At 43.2% G+C, this 22,662-nt stretch overlaps 1 protein-coding gene across 3 annotated transcripts in view; it reads right to left on the bottom strand.

Annotated features, from left to right (window-relative positions):
• BLK (BLK proto-oncogene, Src family tyrosine kinase) overlaps window positions 1–22,662 on the bottom strand; it is a 55,051-nt gene that overhangs the window by 12,497 nt on the left and 19,892 nt on the right. Inside the window, exons 2-5 of one of the 3 annotated variants that reach the window (XM_037042176.1) lie at window positions 11,211–11,342; window positions 5,169–5,277; window positions 2,848–2,899; window positions 900–993 (exon numbers count right to left, since the gene is read on the bottom strand). In XM_037042176.1, coding sequence (XP_036898071.1) covers window positions 900–993; window positions 2,848–2,899; window positions 5,169–5,276 — 254 coding nt within the window. In that variant the 5' untranslated portion in view covers window position 5,277; window positions 11,211–11,342. Of the gene's footprint in view, window positions 1–899; window positions 994–2,847; window positions 2,900–5,168; window positions 5,278–7,322; window positions 7,328–11,210; window positions 11,343–22,662 lie in introns of all 3 variants that reach the window. The other 2 variants (XM_037042175.1, XM_037042174.1) reach the window with 2 other exon arrangements.

Here is a 22,662-nt window from a genome sequence, read left to right on the forward strand (position 1 = left end):
AAGGGATGGCACAGCCCCCCAAGGATGCTCTGTCCAGACAGCCTGACCATCCCACTGGGGCCCCTGGCCAATAGTGAGTAGCCTTCCTTTTGATTGATGGACACCTTTAGAATGTAGTGAGCAAATCGGGACTGGACAGGAAAGCCAGAAAAACAGAAGAGGGGAGGAACAGGGAAGCCCACAGATAGTCAAAGGTCAGGGTTTTCATGCTCTTAGTTTAAGGTCATTGTAGAATTTCAAGAACAAAGCTGGCCCTCAGGCCTCTACAGGACAATCCAGGTGTCCTGGATTTGAGAGCAGATTCTGGAGGAGTTTCTGAGAAGGAACAGTGGGAATAAACTACAGTGGATTTTATAAGCCGAATCCCATTGAGATCTCATCTGGCAAGGGAGACAAATATGGACACAGCTGACTCCAGCACTAAGCTGTGATGGAGTTGCTAGCCAAGCGCTGTGGGTGTCAGGAGGGCTGCATGGAGGAGGTGCCATTAGCCGTGGGCTTTGAAGGAAGAGTAAGATTTTTAAAACGAAAGTTATTGGGGTGACATTGGTTCATAGGGTCATAGAGGTTTCAATGACACGTTTCTGTGATACAAGATCTGGATGTTGCACTGTGTGCCCACCTCCCAGAGTCAAACAAGAAGAGTAGGATTTTGATAGCGGAGTAAGAAACCACCTCACCAGAAAGAGACTGGAAAGGCAGGTGGAAGGAAGATGCTTGGGTCAATACAGAAAATGCGGGGTAACCTGGCTTGGGGCTGGGCAATGGAGCAAATGTGGTGGAGGCAGTCAGAGAGAGCGTGGTGGGGTGCAGAGAGGTAGCTGCGTGGATGGGTGGGTGTCCTGCTGTGACACGGAGCCACAGAGACCCCTGACCACGAGCAGCATTCTGGGACTTACTCTTTGAGGATCTGCAGCTTCTCCCCTTTCAGCATCTGCAGGTCGCGGTCACTCACTGCCATGTAGTCATACAGTGCCACCACAAAATGCTCTTCTAGAGGGAACAAGGAAGAGATGGCCACCACTCAGGCCCACTGGGCTGATGGTACAGGCTGAGCTAAGCCTGTGCTACGAGCCATCTTCTGGCTACTAAGAGAGTTAGGAAAAGGCAGGGACAGAGAGGAAGCCAGAGTGAGCCTTCTCACTCGCTGATGCAGGAGGAGATATGTATTTATTTTTTAAAGATTTTATTTATTTATTTATCTTTAGAGGGGAAGGAGAGAGGGAGAGAAACATCAATGTATGGTTGCCTTTCATGCGTTCCCTGCTGGGAGTTGGCCTGCAGGGAACTGGCCTGCAATCCAGGCCTGTGCCCTGACTGGGAATCGAACCTCGGCCCTCTGGTTTGCAGGCTTGTGCTCAATCCACTGAGCTATGCCAGCCAGGGCCAGGAGTAGATATTTCTATCTGGTGGACTGACCTCCTGACCTTGACCCTGGGAACAAGGACATACTGCCCCTCTGAGCCCATTGGCTCTTCCCTTCTAGACCCCACATAGTAACCCTAAGGCCTAGATTGGGCTACTGTGTGAGGGAGTCGACAGCCAGAGGTCTAGGAGATCAGCAGACCTAAATTTGGAAGCAGAGGTTGGCTGATTCCTTACCTCCTGGAGGCATATGAGCTTCTCCTCTCCACCCCTTCCTCACCTGTCCCTTCCAGGCTCTATCTCAAACGGAGCAGTGGTCTTGGGACATGGCAAGTGTAACTTAGACCTGTGGCCATGTCCAGGGCCCTATCATGGTGCTTCCGGCTGTCGGTGCCCCTGATTGCGAATGGTCCCTAGAAATTCTGGAGGTGGAGAGAGGGCTCTAGAGCTTGGCATGGTACTGTTCAAGCGACCACTGCCGGCAATAGGGCTTTCTGCACTGCTCTGGGGAGCGGAGACCTGCCTGGAAAAGGTCACCTGGAGACCACCACGCTCCCTGGGAGTGGATGACTCAGCTTTGTCACGAATGCTTGGTGTGACCTTGAGCTAGTCACCTCTTCTCAATGGGAAGAGGGGGTTGGAACAGATGACAGAGGCTCCTCTGGTGTTGAGATTCAAATTCTTGTGCCAAAAGTAGTTTGTTTATTTCCTTCCTCTGGGCTTCCTTCCTGGAGGTATGAACCCCCTGTCAGGAAGTGAAGAATGGCTCCTGATGCTAATTAATTGGAATCTCCAACAGGATAAGTGACACCAGGTGAGGTGTCAATGCCACCCGTGTGGGTGAATTAGTGACCCCAGCTCATGGAGGCTGGCCTTCCTGGTGGTGTGTGGAAGGGAGCTATGAGGGTGCAGGGTGTTCTGATCTCCTGCATGCCAATTCAGAATTCAGCCACTACCCTCTGAGCCCCTCTCTCCTGAGGCCTGAGCCCCTGACCCAGGAAGGCCAAGATCAGTTGCTCTGTCACCTCCACAGTCCTGCCCACCAAAGTGCAAGTGGAGCCTGGGGGCGAGGGAAGGTGGCATGGGTGGTAAGAAGGTCAGCAGAGGGCCTCAGAAAGGGAGCAAGGACCGTGAGGAACAAGACCGAGGACTGGGAGGGAGGACGCAGAACCACATACCCTTTGAAGCTGGAAGCTAGGTCTTTGAAAGCCTGGGCTTAATGATGCTGTTTGTATTCACTGTAACTCTTGTTTTTTGGGGCTCATTTATAGTTTGTAAAGTCTTTAAAGAGATACCCACCTAGGCTCAGGTACACTAAAGGAACTGGTGCCTGGCTGCTGGAGAGGCCCCCAAGGGCAGGTGAAGCTGGGACAGAGCCGGCCCCAGGCCTACCTGCTCTACCCGCAGCCTCCCCAGCCCTCCCAGTCTGGGCCTGGAGAGTCGGCCTGCAGAGCCTCAGCTTCCAAAGCGGCCCCTTCTTACCTTGATCCGGGTGTGTATCGGGAGGTACAGGAGCCAGGTGGTTAAACACGACCTGGAGCAAAAATACATGTCCTTAGCATTAGTTCAGCGCCCTGCAGCCTGGGCAGAGCCAGCTGGGTGGTGGGTGAGTCTGCTGTAAGTTGGCATAGGCAGACTGTGTGCCCACCTGCAAACACACAGGTGACTTCTATTCCCCAGGTACCAGTGCCTCTTGAACAGCCCCTGGAACACCTGCCATCTTTGCCCAGACCACATACACATTTAGAGGAGGGGTATGTGGGTAGGGATGCCCCAACTCTGCGAGAGACAGCTGTGGAATGGGGGCTGGGGGTGGGGGAAGTGACCGATCACCTGGCCTAAAATCCTGGCTCTGTCATTAAGTGATGAGGTTGCAAAAGGGCCTTTGTTCTCCAGGAAAACTATTTAAATGCCGCATTTCCTTGAAACTCAACCAATACATTCCTAGGTATATACCCTGTGCAGAAACTTTTGCATAGGTATAGCAGGAAGCATGCCCGAGACCGTTCCCAGCAGAAATACATCGTAGTACATACTAATTACATGAAAACTAATCAAGCACAGAAGTCACCCCTATGGCCAATGACCAAGGAGGAGATCAATTAGGGCAATGAAGTCCTACACGGCTGTGGCAGTTAATGAGCTAACTTCAACACACGGATGAAGCTCACAGTGAAAAAAACCCAAGTGGATCTAGAACCCACGTGTGAGAAGAATACCTGCCTTTGGCCGCATTTGATTTAAAGCTCACAATATGCAAAATCAAACTACACAGTGCTTAGGAATATACGCCTATGGGATGAAACAAAAAAGCAAAGCTGAGGAATGATAAGCACGTTCAGAATTATGGGCCCTCGGCTGAGGGGGCCCACTCGGGGGACAGGAGAGACCTTCCGCGGGCGGGTCACTTTCTACTTCTGCAGGTGAGCGGGGCCTCACTAGGGGGTCCTTTCGTCCTCCTTCCACCCTGACATGCGTGTTACAGGAAATCTTTTTTTTCTATTCCATACCTGTTAGATAATTTTGGAGTAGCATATCACAAAATGGTCATGTATGGTATGGTTCCACTGAAAATTTAAATACGTAAATAACACCCAGAAACAATGCCTGCAGGCAGGAGCTCGGCAACACTAACTCCGGTACCATTTACTGGGAGGATAATGAGTACTTATCATTTTTCCTCCATAAATAATATGTATTTTGTGACTTTTTAAAAGTGAAAAGCACTGAAGGCTGTACTAATTAGCACATAACTTTGAAGAGATGACTCAATTTAAGTCCAATCTACTCAACTGGATGACTCAATAATTAGCCCACAGCCCTTTGATTATTCATTTATTCAACAAACATTTTATTGCCCTGTGCCAAACCCTGCACTCAGTGGGGACACAGATAAGACGCCTGGTTTATCTCAGAAATGGGAGTGGCAACCACCACCCTCTTAGGTCACAGTGGGAATGAAGTGATGACTAGCTGGGTGGGCTGTCGGGGAAGAGAGGGCAGGACAGAGGGGTCCAGACATGGCTTCCGACTGCCCGGAACCGAAAGGCAGTAGGTGGCCAGGCAAGGGAAACACAAACAATCATCTAAAAATTCGTTGTTAGGAACCAGTAGCATCAAAGGGTGCTAACTGCTTCATAAACAAACCGGAACTGTGAGATAGACCCTGCGAACACACGCACAGGCACCCTCCCTTCTCAGGACACCTCGCCCTAGGGGAGTAAGCTCTTTGGAATGCTGGTGCACCAGGAAGGGGACAATGATCTAGAAGCTTCTGGATAGGGTTGGGGGTTGCAGATGTTGCTGAATGCCCTAGAATCTTCTCCAGCACACCCTTTCCTCAAGCCGATCTCTTTAATTTCTCTTTCTCTTCAAGGCTTGCCCACTGAAAACTAACTAAGCCTCATTGGGAGCTTACCATGCTCAGTCCTATGCAAAAGGCAATACATTATAGCCTTGCACACTTGTATCTACATGGCATACAGTTACCTCCCTATCAGAAAGAGTACTTTCATTCTACCCATTTTACAGGTGGGAAAACTGAAGCTAAGAGGAGTTAAGAAACCTGCTTTGAAGATACAGCTAACAGATTGACACTTCAGCATTCTGGCTGTTAAACAGTCTGTGATACTGCCACACCAATGTGAGCTGGGGTGACCCTGGAGGGACCCTATTTGTGGAAGGTCTGAGTTGCCAAGATAATGGCACTGGGGCTGGCTGGAGGCAAGCAGCATGGCCCATGGAGCCCCACGTGCTCCGTACTCTCCCTCCTCCCTCTCCAGCTGGGAACAGCGATGACTCACCAGGGGCGGCAGTGGAGGGGCCTCTCTGCTCTGGGTGCTGTCCTTCACAGGGCTCCATGGGCCCTTACCCTTCTCCTTGACCTGCTTTTTGCTGCTCACCACTCCCATCCTGTCAGAGAGCACACAGCAGATTGGCGATGTCAGGTCTTCAGAGACTCTGTACGGAAGAGCTCCCCCAAACTCCTTCCGAGTGGCCAATTAGAATGTTGGGGTGGAAGTGGAGGACAGTGAAGGTCAAAGTCAGACAGGAAGTCAGAAGGGGGTGGGTGGGTTAAGTTTGCATCCATCGTTTTTTCCCCAGAGCAGAAAGAAGTGGTCTGGAGAGGAGAAATGACTGGCTTAGGACACAGAGATCAGCTGGTCTGAGGAAACTGCCAGAAACTACTGGAATGAACTCCAACCCCCTGGGGACAGGATCCTTGGCCCCTAGAAAGAGTCTGACCAGTGCGCCTCGTGGTCTAGGCTGTAGTTGTCATTTGCCCTGACTGCGTCACTTGGGAAAGTCACACTTTCTCCCTTGACTCCTGTTAGGGCCTGTCTGAGGCTCTTTCCAACTCCGAAACTCGGGTTGAACATTATCCATTTAGGGTGCTTTGGTAGCCCAGGGACCTAAGGCCAATTACAGCTTTTCGAATAATAGCAGGGAATCTTCTTTAGACATGAGAGAAATATGGTCAAGATTTTTCTTGGGTAAAATCACAGGATGACAGATACCGGAAGACCCTAGATTTATGGCCACGATCACCACCACCCTCCTTCCAGGGGCTGCCATTTAGGTGGGGCTCATCCTGTACCAGGAATGTCACAAGCCCTCTTTTGTATCACCCTTTCAACTCCCTAAAATGACTGTGAATCGGTATTCCTACTCTCACAGCCCGGTGGTTTGAGGCATTAAATAGCTGGTCCACAATCAAACAACTAACCAACACAGAGCCAGCTCTGGAGCCCTGGCTGACCCAGACCACCGCACTGCACCTCACACCTGGCCCCTCCCCAAGACGCTGACATTTACAGAGGACAGGGCCTTCAGTTCCTGCTCTCGTTGGACAGGCCGTGTGGCCGGCGGTGGATTCCTGATGGCCTTTGGATGTCTGCACCGAGTTTCATGGACTCTGAGATGCACCTGTTTCATATTTCGGTCCCTCTGTAATGGGAATATGTTTTACAATTGATGATGGTTCATACTGTAATGAGCAGCATTTTTCTCTTTTAATGATTTATAAAATAAACGCTCGCCTTCCAAGGAATGGTGTCTTAGATTCAATGAAACACAGTAATGTTTTTCTTCTTCCAGAGAATCGAAGGCACATGCCTCATATTATTTCTCCTCAAACTCAACTTGAAACAAGAAAAGCCTATAATACTTTTGAATATAGTACAGGGAGCCACAGTAACAAATAATCCATTAAGTATTTTTTGAGTATGTTTTGCATACAGAATGTATAATACTGTACATTTATTAAAAAAGAATAGTTTCTGTATTTAGGTAGTTTCTTTGTGTCAGTTCAGATCAACTTTCACATCAGATGAAATATAATGCCAAAATTACAGGTAAACATTTCAGTGTTCAGAGATTTTGGGGTGTCAGAAATTTTTTCTTTTGTTTTTTAAATCTTTTTTGTATGTATTTTTACCTTACTTTTTAGTCCCCTTACATCCCCCACCCCCCACAACCACCCACTGTTGTCCATGTCCATGAGCCCTTTCTCTATCTTACTCAATCCCTGCACCCCTGCCCCGCCCACCAGCTGTCGCCTGCTCTCCATCTATGAGCCTGTCCCCATTTTCCTTGTTAGTTCAGTTTGTTCATTGGATTCCACATATGAGTGAAATCACGTGAAATGTGTCTTTCTTGGGTGTCGGAATTTTAAATAAGGGATCATGGGTTTATATTGGAAATGACTACTAGATTTTACCGGGTGCCGATTTGGTATCCATTTATATGGCAGTTTTCTCTTCATTTGTTGATGTAATAAATTACATTGATAAATTTTCTGGGATCAAAATATCCTTGAATTTTGGAATAAAAGCTGGTTATTGTACATTAGTCTTTTTGATTCATGGATGGACCCTTTTTGCAACTATTTTATTTCAAATAAGACTCTTCATTCCCAACTGAGAGTTGTCTATGAGGCATGTTAGCATTACGATGACGTTGGCTTCATAACATATAACAGGGAGACCTCTGTCTTTTTTTCTTTGGTGTTGAATAGTTTCACAACATTGGGACTATCTGTCCTTTAAAGGCTAGATAGAACTTGGCCGGTAAGTCATTTGTGCCCTGTGAATGGCCCTACAAACAGTAAACCATTAAATCCATTTCTAATTTCTTCCACAGAAGTGCGTCTGTTCAGATATAACCCAGTATTGTCTGTTCCCACTTTTTTCCCTCCTTGTACCATTTTGATGACTTATGTGACCCATAGAAGATCTTTGCTTTCCTCCACATTTCCAGTGTGTTTCCATAAACTTCTACACAGTATTATCTTATAATTATTCAATCTCTTTTGTTTCTTGATTATGATATCTTTCTTGTTCCCAATAGAAATTAAATGTACTTTCAATACAAATTACAATTTTAATTGGATAAAATGATCTGAAGATTTCTATGACCGAATAACTTTTAAATGATGAAAAAGAAGACTGTAATCAAAACAGCATGAAACTGGAATATGAATAGACAGATAACCAGTGGAGCGGAGCAATAAATAAGCAGGCAAACAGATTCCAGTACATATGGGAACTGTAAAAGTTGGCCTTTTAATTCAGTAGAGAACTGAGGGTTTATTCTAATAAATAATATTAGGAAAATGATTATACAGTTGGACCCCAAACTTATACCATGTTAAAAGATAAATCCCAGGTGTATTGAAAAATATATTACAAAAATAAAAAAATTTAATTGGAGAAAAATTTAGAAAACAATTCACATGACCCAGAGTTTGGAGATAAGAATGGACAAAGATAGAATAGGCAGAAGGTAAGAGAGAACAACAAAACACAGTCATAACAAAAAGACAGATTGGTAAATGTTAAACATATTACATAGTGAAAGAAACCATCATGAAATCAGTAGGTAAGCAATAGATTGAGGAAAGATTTGCAAAATAGACAACAGATAAATATCTATTTGCAATATACACAGAGCTCATGAACACTGACAAGAAGTGTGGGTCCAGCATACAATCCACCCAGCAGAAAAATACATTATTATAAATACGCAGTTCATCCCACACAAGCCCAAATAGCTAAATAAACATGTAAAAAATGTTAGAATTACTTAAGATTAGAAAATGCAAATTAAGATAATAAAATATCACAATACATCTATAAATTGGAGAAAAATGAAAAGAGTGGTAATGCCAATTGTTGACAGTAAAGAAAAGGAAAATGTGTTTTCCTACATTTCTGGTACAAAAGTATATATTAAAGTTATCATCATATTGTCGGCTCCCCTCCACTGCTTTTCCCCATGAGGTCTGGGATCTTTGTTTTGCTCATTGTTGAATTCTAGTTGCTAAAACAGTGCTTGGCATGGTGTCAGAGCTTAATAAATATTTCCTGAACAAATAAAATAGGAAATATTGCCGACCTTTTAGAAAACAATCTTTCAAGTTCTATTAAAATGAAGTGTTATACATACCTTTTGATTTATAATCCCACTTCACAGGAATCTCACGGAGTAATAAAGCATCATTACATAGGAATGTATGAGATATCAAAATGTTAATTGCTGTGAAGGTTGTAGCACCAAAAAGATAAAAAAGCTTTGTAGTGGCTCACTAATGAGTGAGTTGGGGAATAAATCTGCACTCTAAAAGTCTAAAACATACAATGCAACTATTTAAAACAATGTGCTAGATTTTCACCAGAGAGGCTAAGAGACTTTTCTGCCACATGCCTCTACGTGAGAAAAGCAGGATGCAAACAGGACCACGCGATCACTCCGTGTGTAGAAACAGCGAGGAAAGAGGAAAGAAAGCCCTGGATAGGCACCTGCTTATGCTTTCAGATCACACGAAGGGCAGTGTGGGAGGGGGAACACCAAGTCGTTTACTTGGGTTATTGGCGGAGGGGGTACAGGTAGAAAAAAAGAGGTCGAAGTCTCCCTTCCAGAAAAATAGGAAGTTAAAAAAAAACGTGTGGTGTGGGCGAGTGGGTGGGCCTCAAAGCAAAGCAGTGCTCCAAAAAGATATTTCTGAAGATGTGAATAATGTTTATCTCAGGACTTCGTGTGACTTTTATCTTCTTTTTAATAACTTTATTTAGTCCTTAGAATTCTTTAACAGCAAGTGTTTATTTTTATTTTGTATTCTTTAATCTTTTGTTGATTTGAGAGAGAGAGAGAAGAGAGAAACATCAATTTGTTGTTCCACTTATTTACGCATTCATTGGTTAATTCTTGTACGTGCCCTGACTGGGGGTGGAACCGGCAACCCCAGCATACTGGGATGACACTCTAACCAGCTGAGCTCTGTGGCCAGGGCCATACTAAGCAGAGACACTAAAATAGAATGTGAATGAGTTGCCCGACAACAGAGGGGGCAAAAGGTCTGGAGTCAGGGCCAGCCCCCGCTCTTGAGAGTGGCCACCAAGCAACCAGTGAGGGCAGCCTGAGGCTCAGGCCTCTCCTGACCCCCAGTCTCCTGACTCAATGAAGGGTGAGCTGGCAGCAGTTTCCAGAAGTTTTCCCAACTTGGGCTCCTGCTTCTGCTCCTGCCCAAATGACCAGCCCTCTTCAGCCAGCCATATTGCCACCAATTACAGACTTCCTGTGCAAACATTTATGTCCACCTAAACAACATAATTGAACATTGAAGTAACTTCACAAAGAGGAAAATGCCTAAAATTAAATCACCTGTTAGTCATAATTCTTTGCCTTCCAACTCCTTAGCCATGTATACATACACACATGATTTTTTCACAGGTTTTATAAATAAGTTCTCTACAGGTCTCCCCACCCCAATGGTTCTGACTGGAGACTAGAATTACTAAGAAGGCCAGGTGATGACTAGAGCCACCCTGCTGTGATATTTTAGCCGTTTCAGGCTGGGTGGAGCCAGGAAATGGCAGAAGTCCATGCAAAAGTCAAGGGTGACACACACAGGTTCTGGGTGTCTTCAGGTGGCTTTGTTGGACTGAAGACCCTGGCCTCCATTTTGGAGGTGAAGAATGGATGGGAGTCTGTATGTGTGTGTGAGTGCATACGTGTGCACCAGTGTGTGTGCTTGTGGCAGAGCAAACATGTGCCTGCACCCATGCATGTACTTGTGTGTTGTGTTTATGCACACACATGCGTGGTAGGGGGGCTAGCAAGAGGTCTAGAAGGTGGGGGAGGGGACTTCTGTCTGCTTCTTTAGATTGGATTAGACCCCCTGTGAGACTTTGACCAGAATGGGAAGGTCAATGTTGGCCCCAGGGCAGAGGCTTGAAGCCTAAAACACAGCCCAACATGACAGGGGTTGTGGTGGAGGCAACAACTAAAAATAGAGAAACTAGAAACTCTTCACTTACAGCTGTCTAGCATTTCACAGGCTGAAAACCACTTGCCATACATGACTTAGATGGTAGTCCTGATAGCAATAATAGGTTAATTATCCTCATTTTATAGCTGAAGATAGAGCGGCAAGGTGGCTTGCCACGGAAGGCCCCCCATAAAGGCAGCAGAGCCAGGAGCTGGGGGGTGCTCTCTGCCTCAGTATTGCCCGAGCTCACTGCCCAAAGGAGGTAGATGGGTGGCCTTTGGCTCACAGTCCAAGCTCAGGTTCAGATACTCTTTTTCCTTTTTGACTGGGCTGACACCTGCCTCTAAATCCCTCCCCTCCAGGGGAGAAACCTCTGGTGGAGCAGCTGGAGCAAGACGATCTGGGGATGAGTGCCACCCTGGAATTTCGGGCAGAGACAAAGACAGCCACCCCCCTCCCCCCTGGTCCGGTGAGGGTGCGTGGGTGACCTGAGGAACCAGGACCCATAAGCAAGCTACGCATTGGCTGTGTGAGCTTGGGCACACCACTGAACGTCTCGGAGTCTCGGTCTCCTTACCTGTAAGGAGGGGTGGCGTGAAACCGTTGCTCATTTCACACCGGAAACCCGCCTGAAGGAAGCACAAAGCGGAATGCTGAAAACAGGCGAACAGTGGGCCTTCCTGTTTGGGCGGGAGGGGCAGTTCTGTTTCTGCAGAATTTAGTCGTGTTGTAAAATTCTCAATCACATCTTCCCTGTCTGGTGAAGCATCATGGTCTATTTTCAGCCTTTCACAGGCATCTTTTGATTATGTACTTACCCATGATTATGGGCGTAATTCCAGTGACTATCTGACTATTTGTGTAAAGTTAGGGAAAACTGCACCAAAATATTAAAACACTTGTACAAACACCACTACCCAGATGGAAACTGTTGTCTTGCCAAGACCAAGCTGTTGGCAGGTGGTGGCAGTCCCCCGTGATGATTGCAAATGTTTCTTCACCAGCTGATTTGCTGAAGTCCAAATTTAACACACGAAGAATGTTTTAGGATACTGACACATAATGAGCAAATATGTAGGTTTTTATAGAGGTCAAGGACCAATAGCCTATAATACATAATTTACACGGTTGTCGTGTGAACCAGGCAAGACGGGGGTGGGAAAGGACAGCAGCACAGAGAGCACTACGTAGATACCAACTAGAGGATGACACATGAACTTGGGGGACACTGTCCTTCTCCAGAGCTGCCTGATGCTCCAAGGGGGCCTGGGATTCATGGGGATTTTCTACCTTTCCTTTTTGGGTTATCTAAAATCCAGTCCATAATCAAATTTCCCCAATTGTCTCCAAAAATGGCTTCTCGCCATTGGTTTGTTCTAATTAGGGTTCAAACAAACTTCATATTTGTCATATGACTGTTTTGTCTTTGTGTCTCATGGTTTGTTTCATGGCATCGGTTCGTGAAAACCCGCTTGGTGGTCCCACCGAGGGTTCTGCGCTCTGGATAGTGCTCCCTTGTGATAGAGACCTCGTAACTTGTTCCTCTCCTTGTGTCCTATTCCCAACTTGTTCCTAAGTTGTTCCATGATTAACTCTATAGGTTCCATGATTCAGGCTCACCGTTTTCTTCTAGGGATGTCTTATGGGGTTGACATGTGCTCCATGTCATATGCTATTGGGACGTTTCACATGCTGCCACACAGTCGGCACACTGTCTGCTGCCCCACTGTAGTGATGCTAAGGCAGACCTGAGTTCTGGTGCTGCCAGTCCGATTCCACCATTGAAAAGCACCTCACCAACCTTTCTACTAATGGTTCTGTTTGGGTTACTAAACACCGGTGCTCCAATGCCATCATTCCTGCCACATTTGCTAGTTGGGAGTTGAGAAAGGATGAGAAAGAGAGACCACCAGAAAAAATGTTGTGCATAATTTCATCAGGGTCAGGTAATATTTGGATATAGAGGAATAATGATTTCCCAAAGACACAGAAACAGGAAACTTGGTCAGAAAAGGTTTTTCCATTGGCTGGATTGTTGACTATACAACAGAATTTTTTTTAAAAAAACTGCAATTAAGCCCTGGCTGGTGTAGCTCAGTGGACTGAGCGCGGGCCTGTGAACCAGACGATCGCGGTTCGATTCCCAGTCAGGGCACATGCCTGGGTTGCAGGCCTGTTCCCCACAGGGGTCAGTTCCCAGCAGGGGATGCACCAGAAGCAACCATACATTGATGTTTCTCTTCCTCTCTCCTTCCCTACCCCTCTAAAAATAAATAAATAAAATATTAAAAAAAACTACAATTAATGCCTTATGCAATACTTCTAAACAATGGTGGTGTATCTACCCAGGACTAGCACAGGACCTGATACAGAGCTGTGACTCCTGGCTGGATATGGAAGGCCTCTGTGTACGTGTGGTGCCCCAGGAAGAGGCTAGCTGGCAGTGATGATTTGTGACTTGTTCGTGCCCTTGGTCAACATCGGTGCAGCTTAGGTGTAGTGAGGAGGAGACATACACGTGGCTACTTCAATTCTGCCAAGTGCAAATATTTCCGCAGTGGAAAGTTACTCCCCACAGTGGTAAAGTTGATGGAGAGATTTTTTAGGTGGTAAAAAGTTTGAGGGTGCAGACTTCCTGAAGTCTTTTCAGGAAGGAAGGCAGCACTCTTGTGAAGCTGTCTTAAGTAAAATGGAGACACGCGTCGCTGAGTCCCCGGCATTTGCTTCTGCTGACATCGAGGAGCTTGAAATTTGTTAGACTACAGTGTGGAAAAGTGGTGCTGTGTTGATATTTAAATTCTTGTGATAATTACTAGCTGCGAATAAAATTCCTTTAATTGGAGACATCATGAAAATTTATATTTTCAAAACCCCCCACAATAGTGCTGATTAAAACATGCTGCTGATGTGCAAAAATAGAAATACAGCTACCGTTGTATTTCATATTGATGGAAATGTGAACTGCAATCTACTTTGCAGTTTCTAAAATTTCTTGCATTGTTTTCATTTTCAAAAACTAAACAAAAAATTAAATCACAAGTATACTACTGCCTAATGGAGTCAGTTCTGGCTGCCTAGCACAAAAGTTCTCAAAACTCTGTTTGCATTGCAGCCAACCAACCAGGCGTTTGCAGACAGACGCCCGAGGCCCAGTCCCAGCAGGTGCAGGGTGGGGCTCCGGGGTCTGTATTTTTCACAAGTACCCACTGCAGATGCTGGTGCAGACGGGTTCACCTACCCCATTTTATGAAGATCCTTTCTTTTATTGGTCTGCATTTCTGGAGTATGACTAGTAAAAAAGGATCAAAAGACCGTCCTGCTGACCTTGGGTATTTCTCCATGTGAGTTCCTCATAAATAATGCTTGTGGTTTTTCTGCCAGCGATCCTCCTGTCTTTAAATGAAATGAATGTTTTCTGTCCTCCACACAAACATTCCTTACACATTAATATACAGGGTCCAGCAGAAGTCACGCCATTGAGTGTGGTTGGTAGGGCATGTGAATGTCTCACACGAGACGGACAACATTGAGAACATTTCACCTAAAATGCCATGAGGTGTGCTTGAATGTGTTATTGTTATGTTCTAGAATGACATGCTAATGATTTTGCAATAAAGATTTTTATGTAATAAAAGGGGGCATTATTTGTGTTGTATCCTGTATTTCTGCATAATTTTTTTTGATCTGGGGGAGATAACATCTCTTTTCATAATAACAATGATGGCGTCTCTCTGATACCTGCCAGGTCACACAGTATTTTCACTTACGGAATCTTAGGGGCCCCAGAATGACCCCATGAGCTAAATAAAATCATCATCCCCGGCCTCACCCTCAGACAAGAGACTGATGACCGAGGGGACAAAACGGGCGTAGAACAGGGATTTAGGTCACATCTCTGACTGCAGAGCCTTGCTCTCTCCCACTGAGGCTCACAGGAGATCCTCCCAGACACACACCCTTCTGATCTGAGTTTCTTTAAAAAGGCTGTCTCCACCATTCAATCCCTTTGAGCCACTTTTTGAATGTCTAGTAAACACAACCCAGAGAAAGGATTTGTGAACACAGGGAAGAAAGCACCTCTAGCAGGTATGGGGGAGGGGAGGGGACATTTGGACGGAAAAAGCTGGCTCTATTTTATGCTTCTGAACATGGACTGGAAAAGGTTAAAGACAGAAAAAGCGAGAAAGAAAAAGGTCTCAGGCCCTTGGCATTGGGGGTTAATTGTGATTATTGAGTAGGTCTAGAGACACTGACGTCCAGCAGGAGAGGCGGAGATTTAAAATTAACTAGTACAACTGTCGTTGCGGGATTCGTCGCTCACGTGAGAACAGCAATGCTAATGACGACTAGCACTGTGCCTAGCACTCCTTCCGACTCCAGCCTAGACACTACGCTACGTGCTTTGCGTAGAGGGTACGTCTAGACTCAATCGCACATGTGTTCCTTCCCACTTTACAGATGAAGAAATCGAGGCCCAGCCAGGTTTAAGGGCTTGCTCAAGGGCATACAGTGAGTCACAGAGTGATACTTGAACATCAATTCTGTCTTCGAAGGCTGGCTGACTCTACTTTGTTCCAAAGCAAGTGAGGTAATGAAAAATAAAACACTTGTGATGATATCTGTGACAAATGTGAAACTGGTTAGAAAATGATGTATAAATGGTAAGTGAGTAAAAGCGGTTTATAGCAAGATTTTAGAACAGAATGAGGGTCTCAGAGATTTCCAAGTTTTTCATTTATTCCTAGTTACTGTTGTAATTCTCATTCTGGACGGCCTTGCTGTCCCAGGCCCAGGCAGACTGGTCTGAGGGAGCCACTCGCCCAGTCGGGCCGGGTACACAGCTGCTGAGCCTCGCATTGAGGGAGGCCTGCGGTGGCTCGCTGGCTGCAGAGCTCTGTCTTCAGCCTCTTCGAGTCAATGCTCTACAGTAATTCTTACACAGACATAAAAATCTTGCTCTTTAGAATTTCAGAAGATGTAAAAATAAGAAGAAAAACTAATAGAACCAGAATTTTGCCAAAAAAATTCCTCAGGAATGCAATTGAAGGTTGAAAACATCACCCAGGGAGGCACCTTAGGACAAGAGGCCCGACTCAGTGGTGGAGTGTGAAGCACAGTGGGTGAGAGAGGCACGTCTTGCCTTTGGGAACTCAAAGAAATGTGTTCAAGCTTGGCTTTGACGCCTGATAGCTGTTTGAAAAAGATAGTGTGATTTAGTCACTGCAGGCCTCTGTTTATTCATCTGCATAATGGAAATAACATGCTTACCTTGCATAATTATTATAAGGCATACAGATAGTGTATATAAGAGGCTGGCATACAGTGAGTGCTGCATAAAAGTGGTTTTTTTTTTTTTTTTTTTTGGCTAGAAAGGACTTAGACATCCCAGCAGGTAACAACTTCACAAATCTGGGTACAGCCATCATGATGACCACGGACAACCATAGCAGCTGACAGCATTATTGGTTCCAGGCATTACCACCTGAATTATATTTTGCCTCGCTTTTTAAGAAAGCCAGTCTGGTTGCCTTCTTACCTCTTTCTTACCCCTCTCAAAGAGCCCACACATCTTACACAAAATGCACAGTCTGTCCTTCCATTTAAGGAAGGGGCCTGTGGGGAAATAGTTCTGCACAACTGCAGAGAAAACCTGTATCAACTGTCAATTCAGAACAGTGTAGTGTTTTATCCACAAATATAGTCAACTACACATCAGGAGAACCCAAAGAAAATAAATAAACAAACAAATAAATAAATGACTCAAAATAAACAAAGAATAATTCAAGAGAAAGCAGAGATAGACTGTAGAAAATAACTTTTAAGAAAAACCTCTATTTAGTATCTTTAGAGAGATTTTATAGATTATTAAATTTAAAAGGAATAAGTTGATGTGAAAGAAGAATAATTAGAAAAAAGGAATGCAAATTAAAACCATAATTAAAAAATGAGAAGACTGTGGCTGAAGTTCACATTAATGACCTGAAATATGGAGTCAAGATATATCCTAGAAAGGAGCAGTGAATGACTAAGAATATCAGACAGGCAAGGATTTCCACTCTCACCACTCTTACTCAGTATCATATGAGAAGTGTGAGCTAATGAAATAAGACAAGAAATGGAAATAAATGATATACAGATTGGGAAGGAGGAAATAAAATTATCTTTATTCACAGATAACATGACTGTCTATTTGGAAAATCCCAGAGAACCAACAAAAACAAAAAAAAAACCCTGTAACTAATATGTAACTATAGAAATATTGTAGATTATCAGGTTGAAATATATCAAAGTCAGTTGCTTTCTTATATACCAGCAATAAACAATTGGAATTTGGAACTAAAAACACAACACCATTTACAAGCACCAAACAAATTAAATCCCAGGCATAAATCTAACAAAATATGTACAAAATTTATATTAGAAAAACCACAAAACTCTGATGAAAGCAATCAAAGAAGACCTAAATAAATGGAGGAACATTCCATGTAATTGATAGGAAGTCTCAACATTGTTGAGATGTTAGTTCTTGCCTACTTCATCTACAGATTTGATGTAATCCCAATCAAAATCCAATAAGTTATTTTGTGGCTATCAAGAAATTGATGAAAAAGTCTGTTTAGAGAGGCAAGCAGCCCAGGTTAGTCAATACAAAATCGAAGGAGAAGAGCCAAGTCAGAGAACGGACACCACCAGACTCTGAGACTTACTTCTCGTGAAGCTTGGAGTAATTGAGAAACAATAGACAAATAGATCAATGAAACAGAATAGAGAGCCCAGAAATAGACCCTCAAAGATACAGTCAAATCATTTTTGACAAAGAGCAGAGGCAATTCAATGGAGAAAGGAAAGTCTCTTCAACCAGTCTCTTCAAATAGACACTCAAAGATACAGTCAAATCATTTTTGACAAAGAGCAGAGGCAATTCAATGGAGAAAGGAAAGTCTCTTCAACCAGTCTCTTCAACCAGTCTCTTCAACTTGTTCCACCTTGGAGGTGGAACAAGTGGACAACCACATACAAAAAAAAATCATGTTTTTTTTTCTTTCTGTAATGCTAGCTGAAAAGCCCAAAAGAGACCAATGTACATGGATGTAGAAAACATAACAACAAAAACAAAAGATTTGAACTATGTACACTAAAGAGGGGAAAGGGATTCTTTCATACAACCTTTTCCTTTTTTGGAATAAGAAACTGAACACAATTCCTCCAATTTAACTTAGGATGAAATAGCACAACTTTTTCAACCAATCACTTAGTTTGTCTTTAAGCATAAAACTTGAGACTTTGAAATTTCAAGTGTGAAGTACAGTAAAATGAATATGGGCACAGAACAGAATATAAATGTTAGGGGCATATAATATAATAAATGTATTATACATAAAAATAGTCATAGAACAGAAAAGTAAGATGTGAAGTTGAAAGAAGTGTGTGTGGAGGGTCAATATACTGTCCAAGGTTAAAAAACTAAGATATAAAGGGTTAACTATATTATTTTATATTATAAAGTCAATCACTCATAGGATAAAAATTGATAAAAATTTAGGGAAGAGGGGGTAAGGTAGAAGGAAAGTAAGGAAGTGAATTCTGCATTTTTCAGAGGACAAATCAATACAATCATCCCAGAATACATTTAAAATAAAAGTGTTAGTTTTCTTTAAAATTATAAAGGTAACAAAAAGGAGATTTTGAAAAAAAATATTATCATTGCTTATTTCTGGGGTGTTGGTGGGGAAGGCAANAAATTGATAAAAATTTAGGGAAGAGGGGGTAAGGTAGAAGGAAAGTAAGGAAGTGAATTCTGCATTTTTCAGAGGACAAATCAATACAATCATCCCAGAATACATTTAAAATAAAAGTGTTAGTTTTCTTTAAAATTATAAAGGTAACAAAAAGGAGATTTTGAAAAAAAACTATTATCATTGCTTATTTCTGGGGTGTTGGTGGGGAAGGCAAACTTGTTTTTCAGTTTGAAGCATTTGGGGCTGCCACATTTCAAGAAACTACATTCATCTATAAATAATGTAATAATAAACCCTAAGTCAGTAAATGAAAGGGTAGATAAATACAGGGTGGGGCAAAAGTTGGTTTACAGTTTTTCATTCAGAAAATAATTAATAAATAATAATACAGGAATAAACTCTGTTTCACATACAACTATAAACCTACTTTTGCCCCACCGTGTAAATTAGTAAAGGAATAAAAAAACCCTAACAAAGAAAAATGTTCAGAATACATCATCATTCAGTGAGAATAAATTGCAGAATGCTTTAAATACTATGATTCTGGTTGTATAAACAATAAATAAAAATGACTGTACAAATGCACTTGCAAATAGAAAGCGGTGCCTGGAAGCCCTCGGTTTAAGTGAAACCACTAACAAAGCTGCTTTTGGAGAGTGCAGTTCACAAGCAAGGTTCGGAGGACTTTCTATATCTGCTTCACAACACCTCTGTGAAGTCTGGATTAAACACAAAGCAATACACTTAAATACGCAATACCTTTAAATGCCGTTTTAACATGTGAAGTTTAAATAAAAGAAAATAGCCCCCCCCTGCCCCCGCAATTATGGGCTGCATGCGCAGGAGCAGCATTAGAAAGGATGAGCCGAGTGACAGAGCGCCTGCCTCTCCGTGTCCAGGCCGCCCTTGGAGGGCTCAGCCCCCCTCACGAATCCCATTAAATATACCTTCCTCTTCACACATGTAATTTGCTGTTGTTGCAGGAAATGCGGAAAGTAGAGAGGAAGATAAAAATTACCTACAACCCCATCATCCAGAGAAAACCCCCGTTAACAACCTGGTGTGTAACTTTCCATTGCCATTTTTTAAAAAAGCAAAACGGGGATCCTTGTCTGCATCCTGTTTTGTGACCTGCTTCAGAGGAGTGCACCGTGGCCATCTCCCCGTCACCTGTTTTGCCTGGAGCGTCGAATGTCAGGCTGGGGGTGCATTATCAGAAGGCTGCACCAAATTTATTTTACCCATTGCTTTGTTACACACCCAAGTTGTTTCATTTTCTTTTAGTATCAAAAAATAATGCAGCAAAGATGTCCTTTGCTTGTGTATGTTACCCTTGCTCATGTCCCCCGTTAATCCTGGTTGAGGTTGAAAATCCCAGAAGTGCAATTGCTAGGCCCAAGAGCACACCCTGTTTAAGTCTGCTGATGGGTTTTGTAAATTGTCCGCTAGGAATTTCACACAGCAGTACCTGAGTACGCATTTCCCTGCACTTTCCATAATAACAGTTATCATTTTTATACTCATTAATTTATTTAAAAAGCTATTTTTGCATTTTAACATAACTTTTGTTAAGTGAATAATACACGCATGCCAAAAGTCAGATCAATGCAAAGAAAAAAATAAAAATGACTTGCAATTTCATCATGAATGGAAAGGAGCTATGAACACTTCAGTGATGAATTTCCAGAGTTTTTGATATATGCATATCCACTTCAAAAAAGGGGGCTAAGCTATTTACACAGATTGTGCTGTAGTTATTTCAGTAAACAGTGCAGTGTACATTATATAAGTAAATACTATTTTAAAAGCAATATTATCTTTGCTATTGAAAATACTTAATACTAATGTATGTAACCACCACATATGTCAAATAAGTTATTTTCAACCTTTGACTAGTCTTAAGAAACCTGTAATAAGTTTGTCAAACCTGTAATAAGTTTGTCAAACCTGACAAAGTAATGGCCCAGACCCCCTGCTCCTTTTTACATTGAGGTTTGTCATTGTCTTAATGACATTTAGAACCTCTTTGTACGATTTATGTATGTAGTTTGTGCGCTAACTTGTCCTGTACATTATAAATATTTTTTCAATTTATCTTTTGCTTTTTAATATTGCTTATGCTATTTATTGTACACAAAGGTCTTCATCGAGACAGTTTATTAATCTTTCTCACCAATCTTTGTCTTTGATGTTCATACTTAGAAATCTCTTCCCCACCCCAAGTACAGAAATATAAAGCCAGTTCAAATTTTTTTACTGTCAGTTATGAATACCTTATAGTGTGAGAGCACAGAAACCAATGGAACAGCACTAATATCAGGTACTAACCTTTTGTCCCACTCACTCAGCTCTCTTTTTCTTCTTTCCTCTCTCTTTTTATGTCACAGACACAGCTGAGGCTTCAGCGTCATGTTTTCTCCTCTTTGTCTCCAGAAGGAATCATGACCTCGAAGTCCCTGGGTGCCACGGCCATGTGAGACTTTTTGCATTTATGACATGGATAGGAAGCCATAAGCAATATATACTCTTTCTTTGTATGCTTTGCGAAATGGCTACAGAATGCATATACCCTTTCTCAACTCGCTTTTCTTTTTTCCCTGAAATTGTGTTTTGAGATATGTTCACTTTGCTACATAGATACCTAAGTTCTTCTAGTTTTTATATTTATTCATTTACAGTTTTTTGGGTAACAATTTATTTTTTAATGAAACTCAAAACTTTGTATGAAAATATGTGGTCACTATAGAAAAAATTTCAATATAGAAAGTTTAGAAGAAAAATTTTCATAATCCCAATACTGGAGGCGTCCTCTGTTAATATTTTGGTATATTTCTTCTTAGTCTTATTTTGTGGGATGGGGGAAGATATGAACATTTAAACTTTTCTACAGAACTAAAATTAGTATGGAGCATGGTTTAAAATGGATTTAGCCCTGGCTGGTGTAGCTCAGTGGACTGAGCACGGGCCTGCGAACCAGAGGATCGTGGTTCGATTCCCAGTCAGGGCACATGCCTGGGTTGCAGGCTGGTTCCCTGCAGGCCAACTCCCAGCAGGGGACGCACGAAAGGCAACCATACATTGATGTTTCTCTCCCTCTCCTTCCCCTCTAAAGATAAATAAATAAATAAAATAAAAAAAAATAAAATAAAATGGATTTAAATTCTGGTTTTACACTTTATAAACTATGTCACATTTGTCAACTTCCTTGATCTCTTCAAGTCTCATTTTCCCGGTCAGTATAATACTAATGACTGCCTCACAGGTTGTTGGGAGAATTACAAAGTATAAGTCAAGTCCGTGGCATATACTTGGTGCCTGGCACAATAGCATCTAAATGCCTATTTGCTATTATTATTGTACACACTCTTACTTAAAACTATATCATGGGTCCTTTTATGTCATTTGAACTTACAATAAACACATTTAAAAGTTTCTCCTATATATGTATGTATACCCACACACGCAATATTGTCTATTATTCCTGTATAAATTGCTGCCTACATTTCATATTTCCCCCTGTTGCTTAGGCTCTCTGAAGGAAAGTTGCTTTGGACCAGTACCACAGAACTGCTTCAGGATTCCTGACCCAGACTGACAAACTGCTTTCCAGAAAGGCTGCCAGCAGCCGTGCATGAGCCCCTCCTGATGGCAGTGTGGCCCCCGAGTACGAAGGCTGGGCCTGAGCAGCCTCCTTCCTTCCTTTGAGGGGCTCCTTCTCCCGGCAACAGAGAGCTTTGAGCACAGACAGACCTGGGCCAGGCTGTGTGAGTGCTGGGCAGATGGTGGGGATCGAGTCAGACCAGTTTCCAGTTCTCCAGCCCAAATCTAGAGAACACAGCACTGCATGGAGGGGCAGCCAAAGAACGAATACACAAAGCAAATGTTTAACAATTTCTAAAAGAGGTCAGCACTGTGAAGAAAACAGAGCGTGGTGTGAGAGAATGACTACAGAGGCACTGGCTTATTCAGGTGAAGAGGAAAGGCCTCTCTTAGGTGCTGAGATTTTTAAGTTGGGGTCAGAATGACAAGCAGGTGAAGGTCTGGAAGGGCAGGGGGAACAGCGGGGGAAGGCCCTAAGGAGGACATACACTGGGCACCTTCTAGGAGCCAGAGGGTCGGTAAGTGTGCTTGGAGAGGAGAGATGGGGAGGCAGCGGGGACGAGGTGAGGACAAATAGAGACAGAAATAGAAGTCGGGCTTTCTTTCAAAATGCCATGTTAAACCATCGGATGGTCTAAGCAGGAGTGACTTACCTTTTTAAAAAAGATCCCCGAGGCTGCTATGTGGAGA

The sequence above is a fragment of the Sturnira hondurensis genome, unplaced genomic scaffold (assembly GCF_014824575.4).
Source record: "Sturnira hondurensis isolate 20B ecotype Veracruz unplaced genomic scaffold, ASM1482457v3 Scaffold0003693, whole genome shotgun sequence".
Taxonomy (NCBI): Eukaryota; Metazoa; Chordata; class Mammalia; order Chiroptera; family Phyllostomidae; genus Sturnira; species Sturnira hondurensis.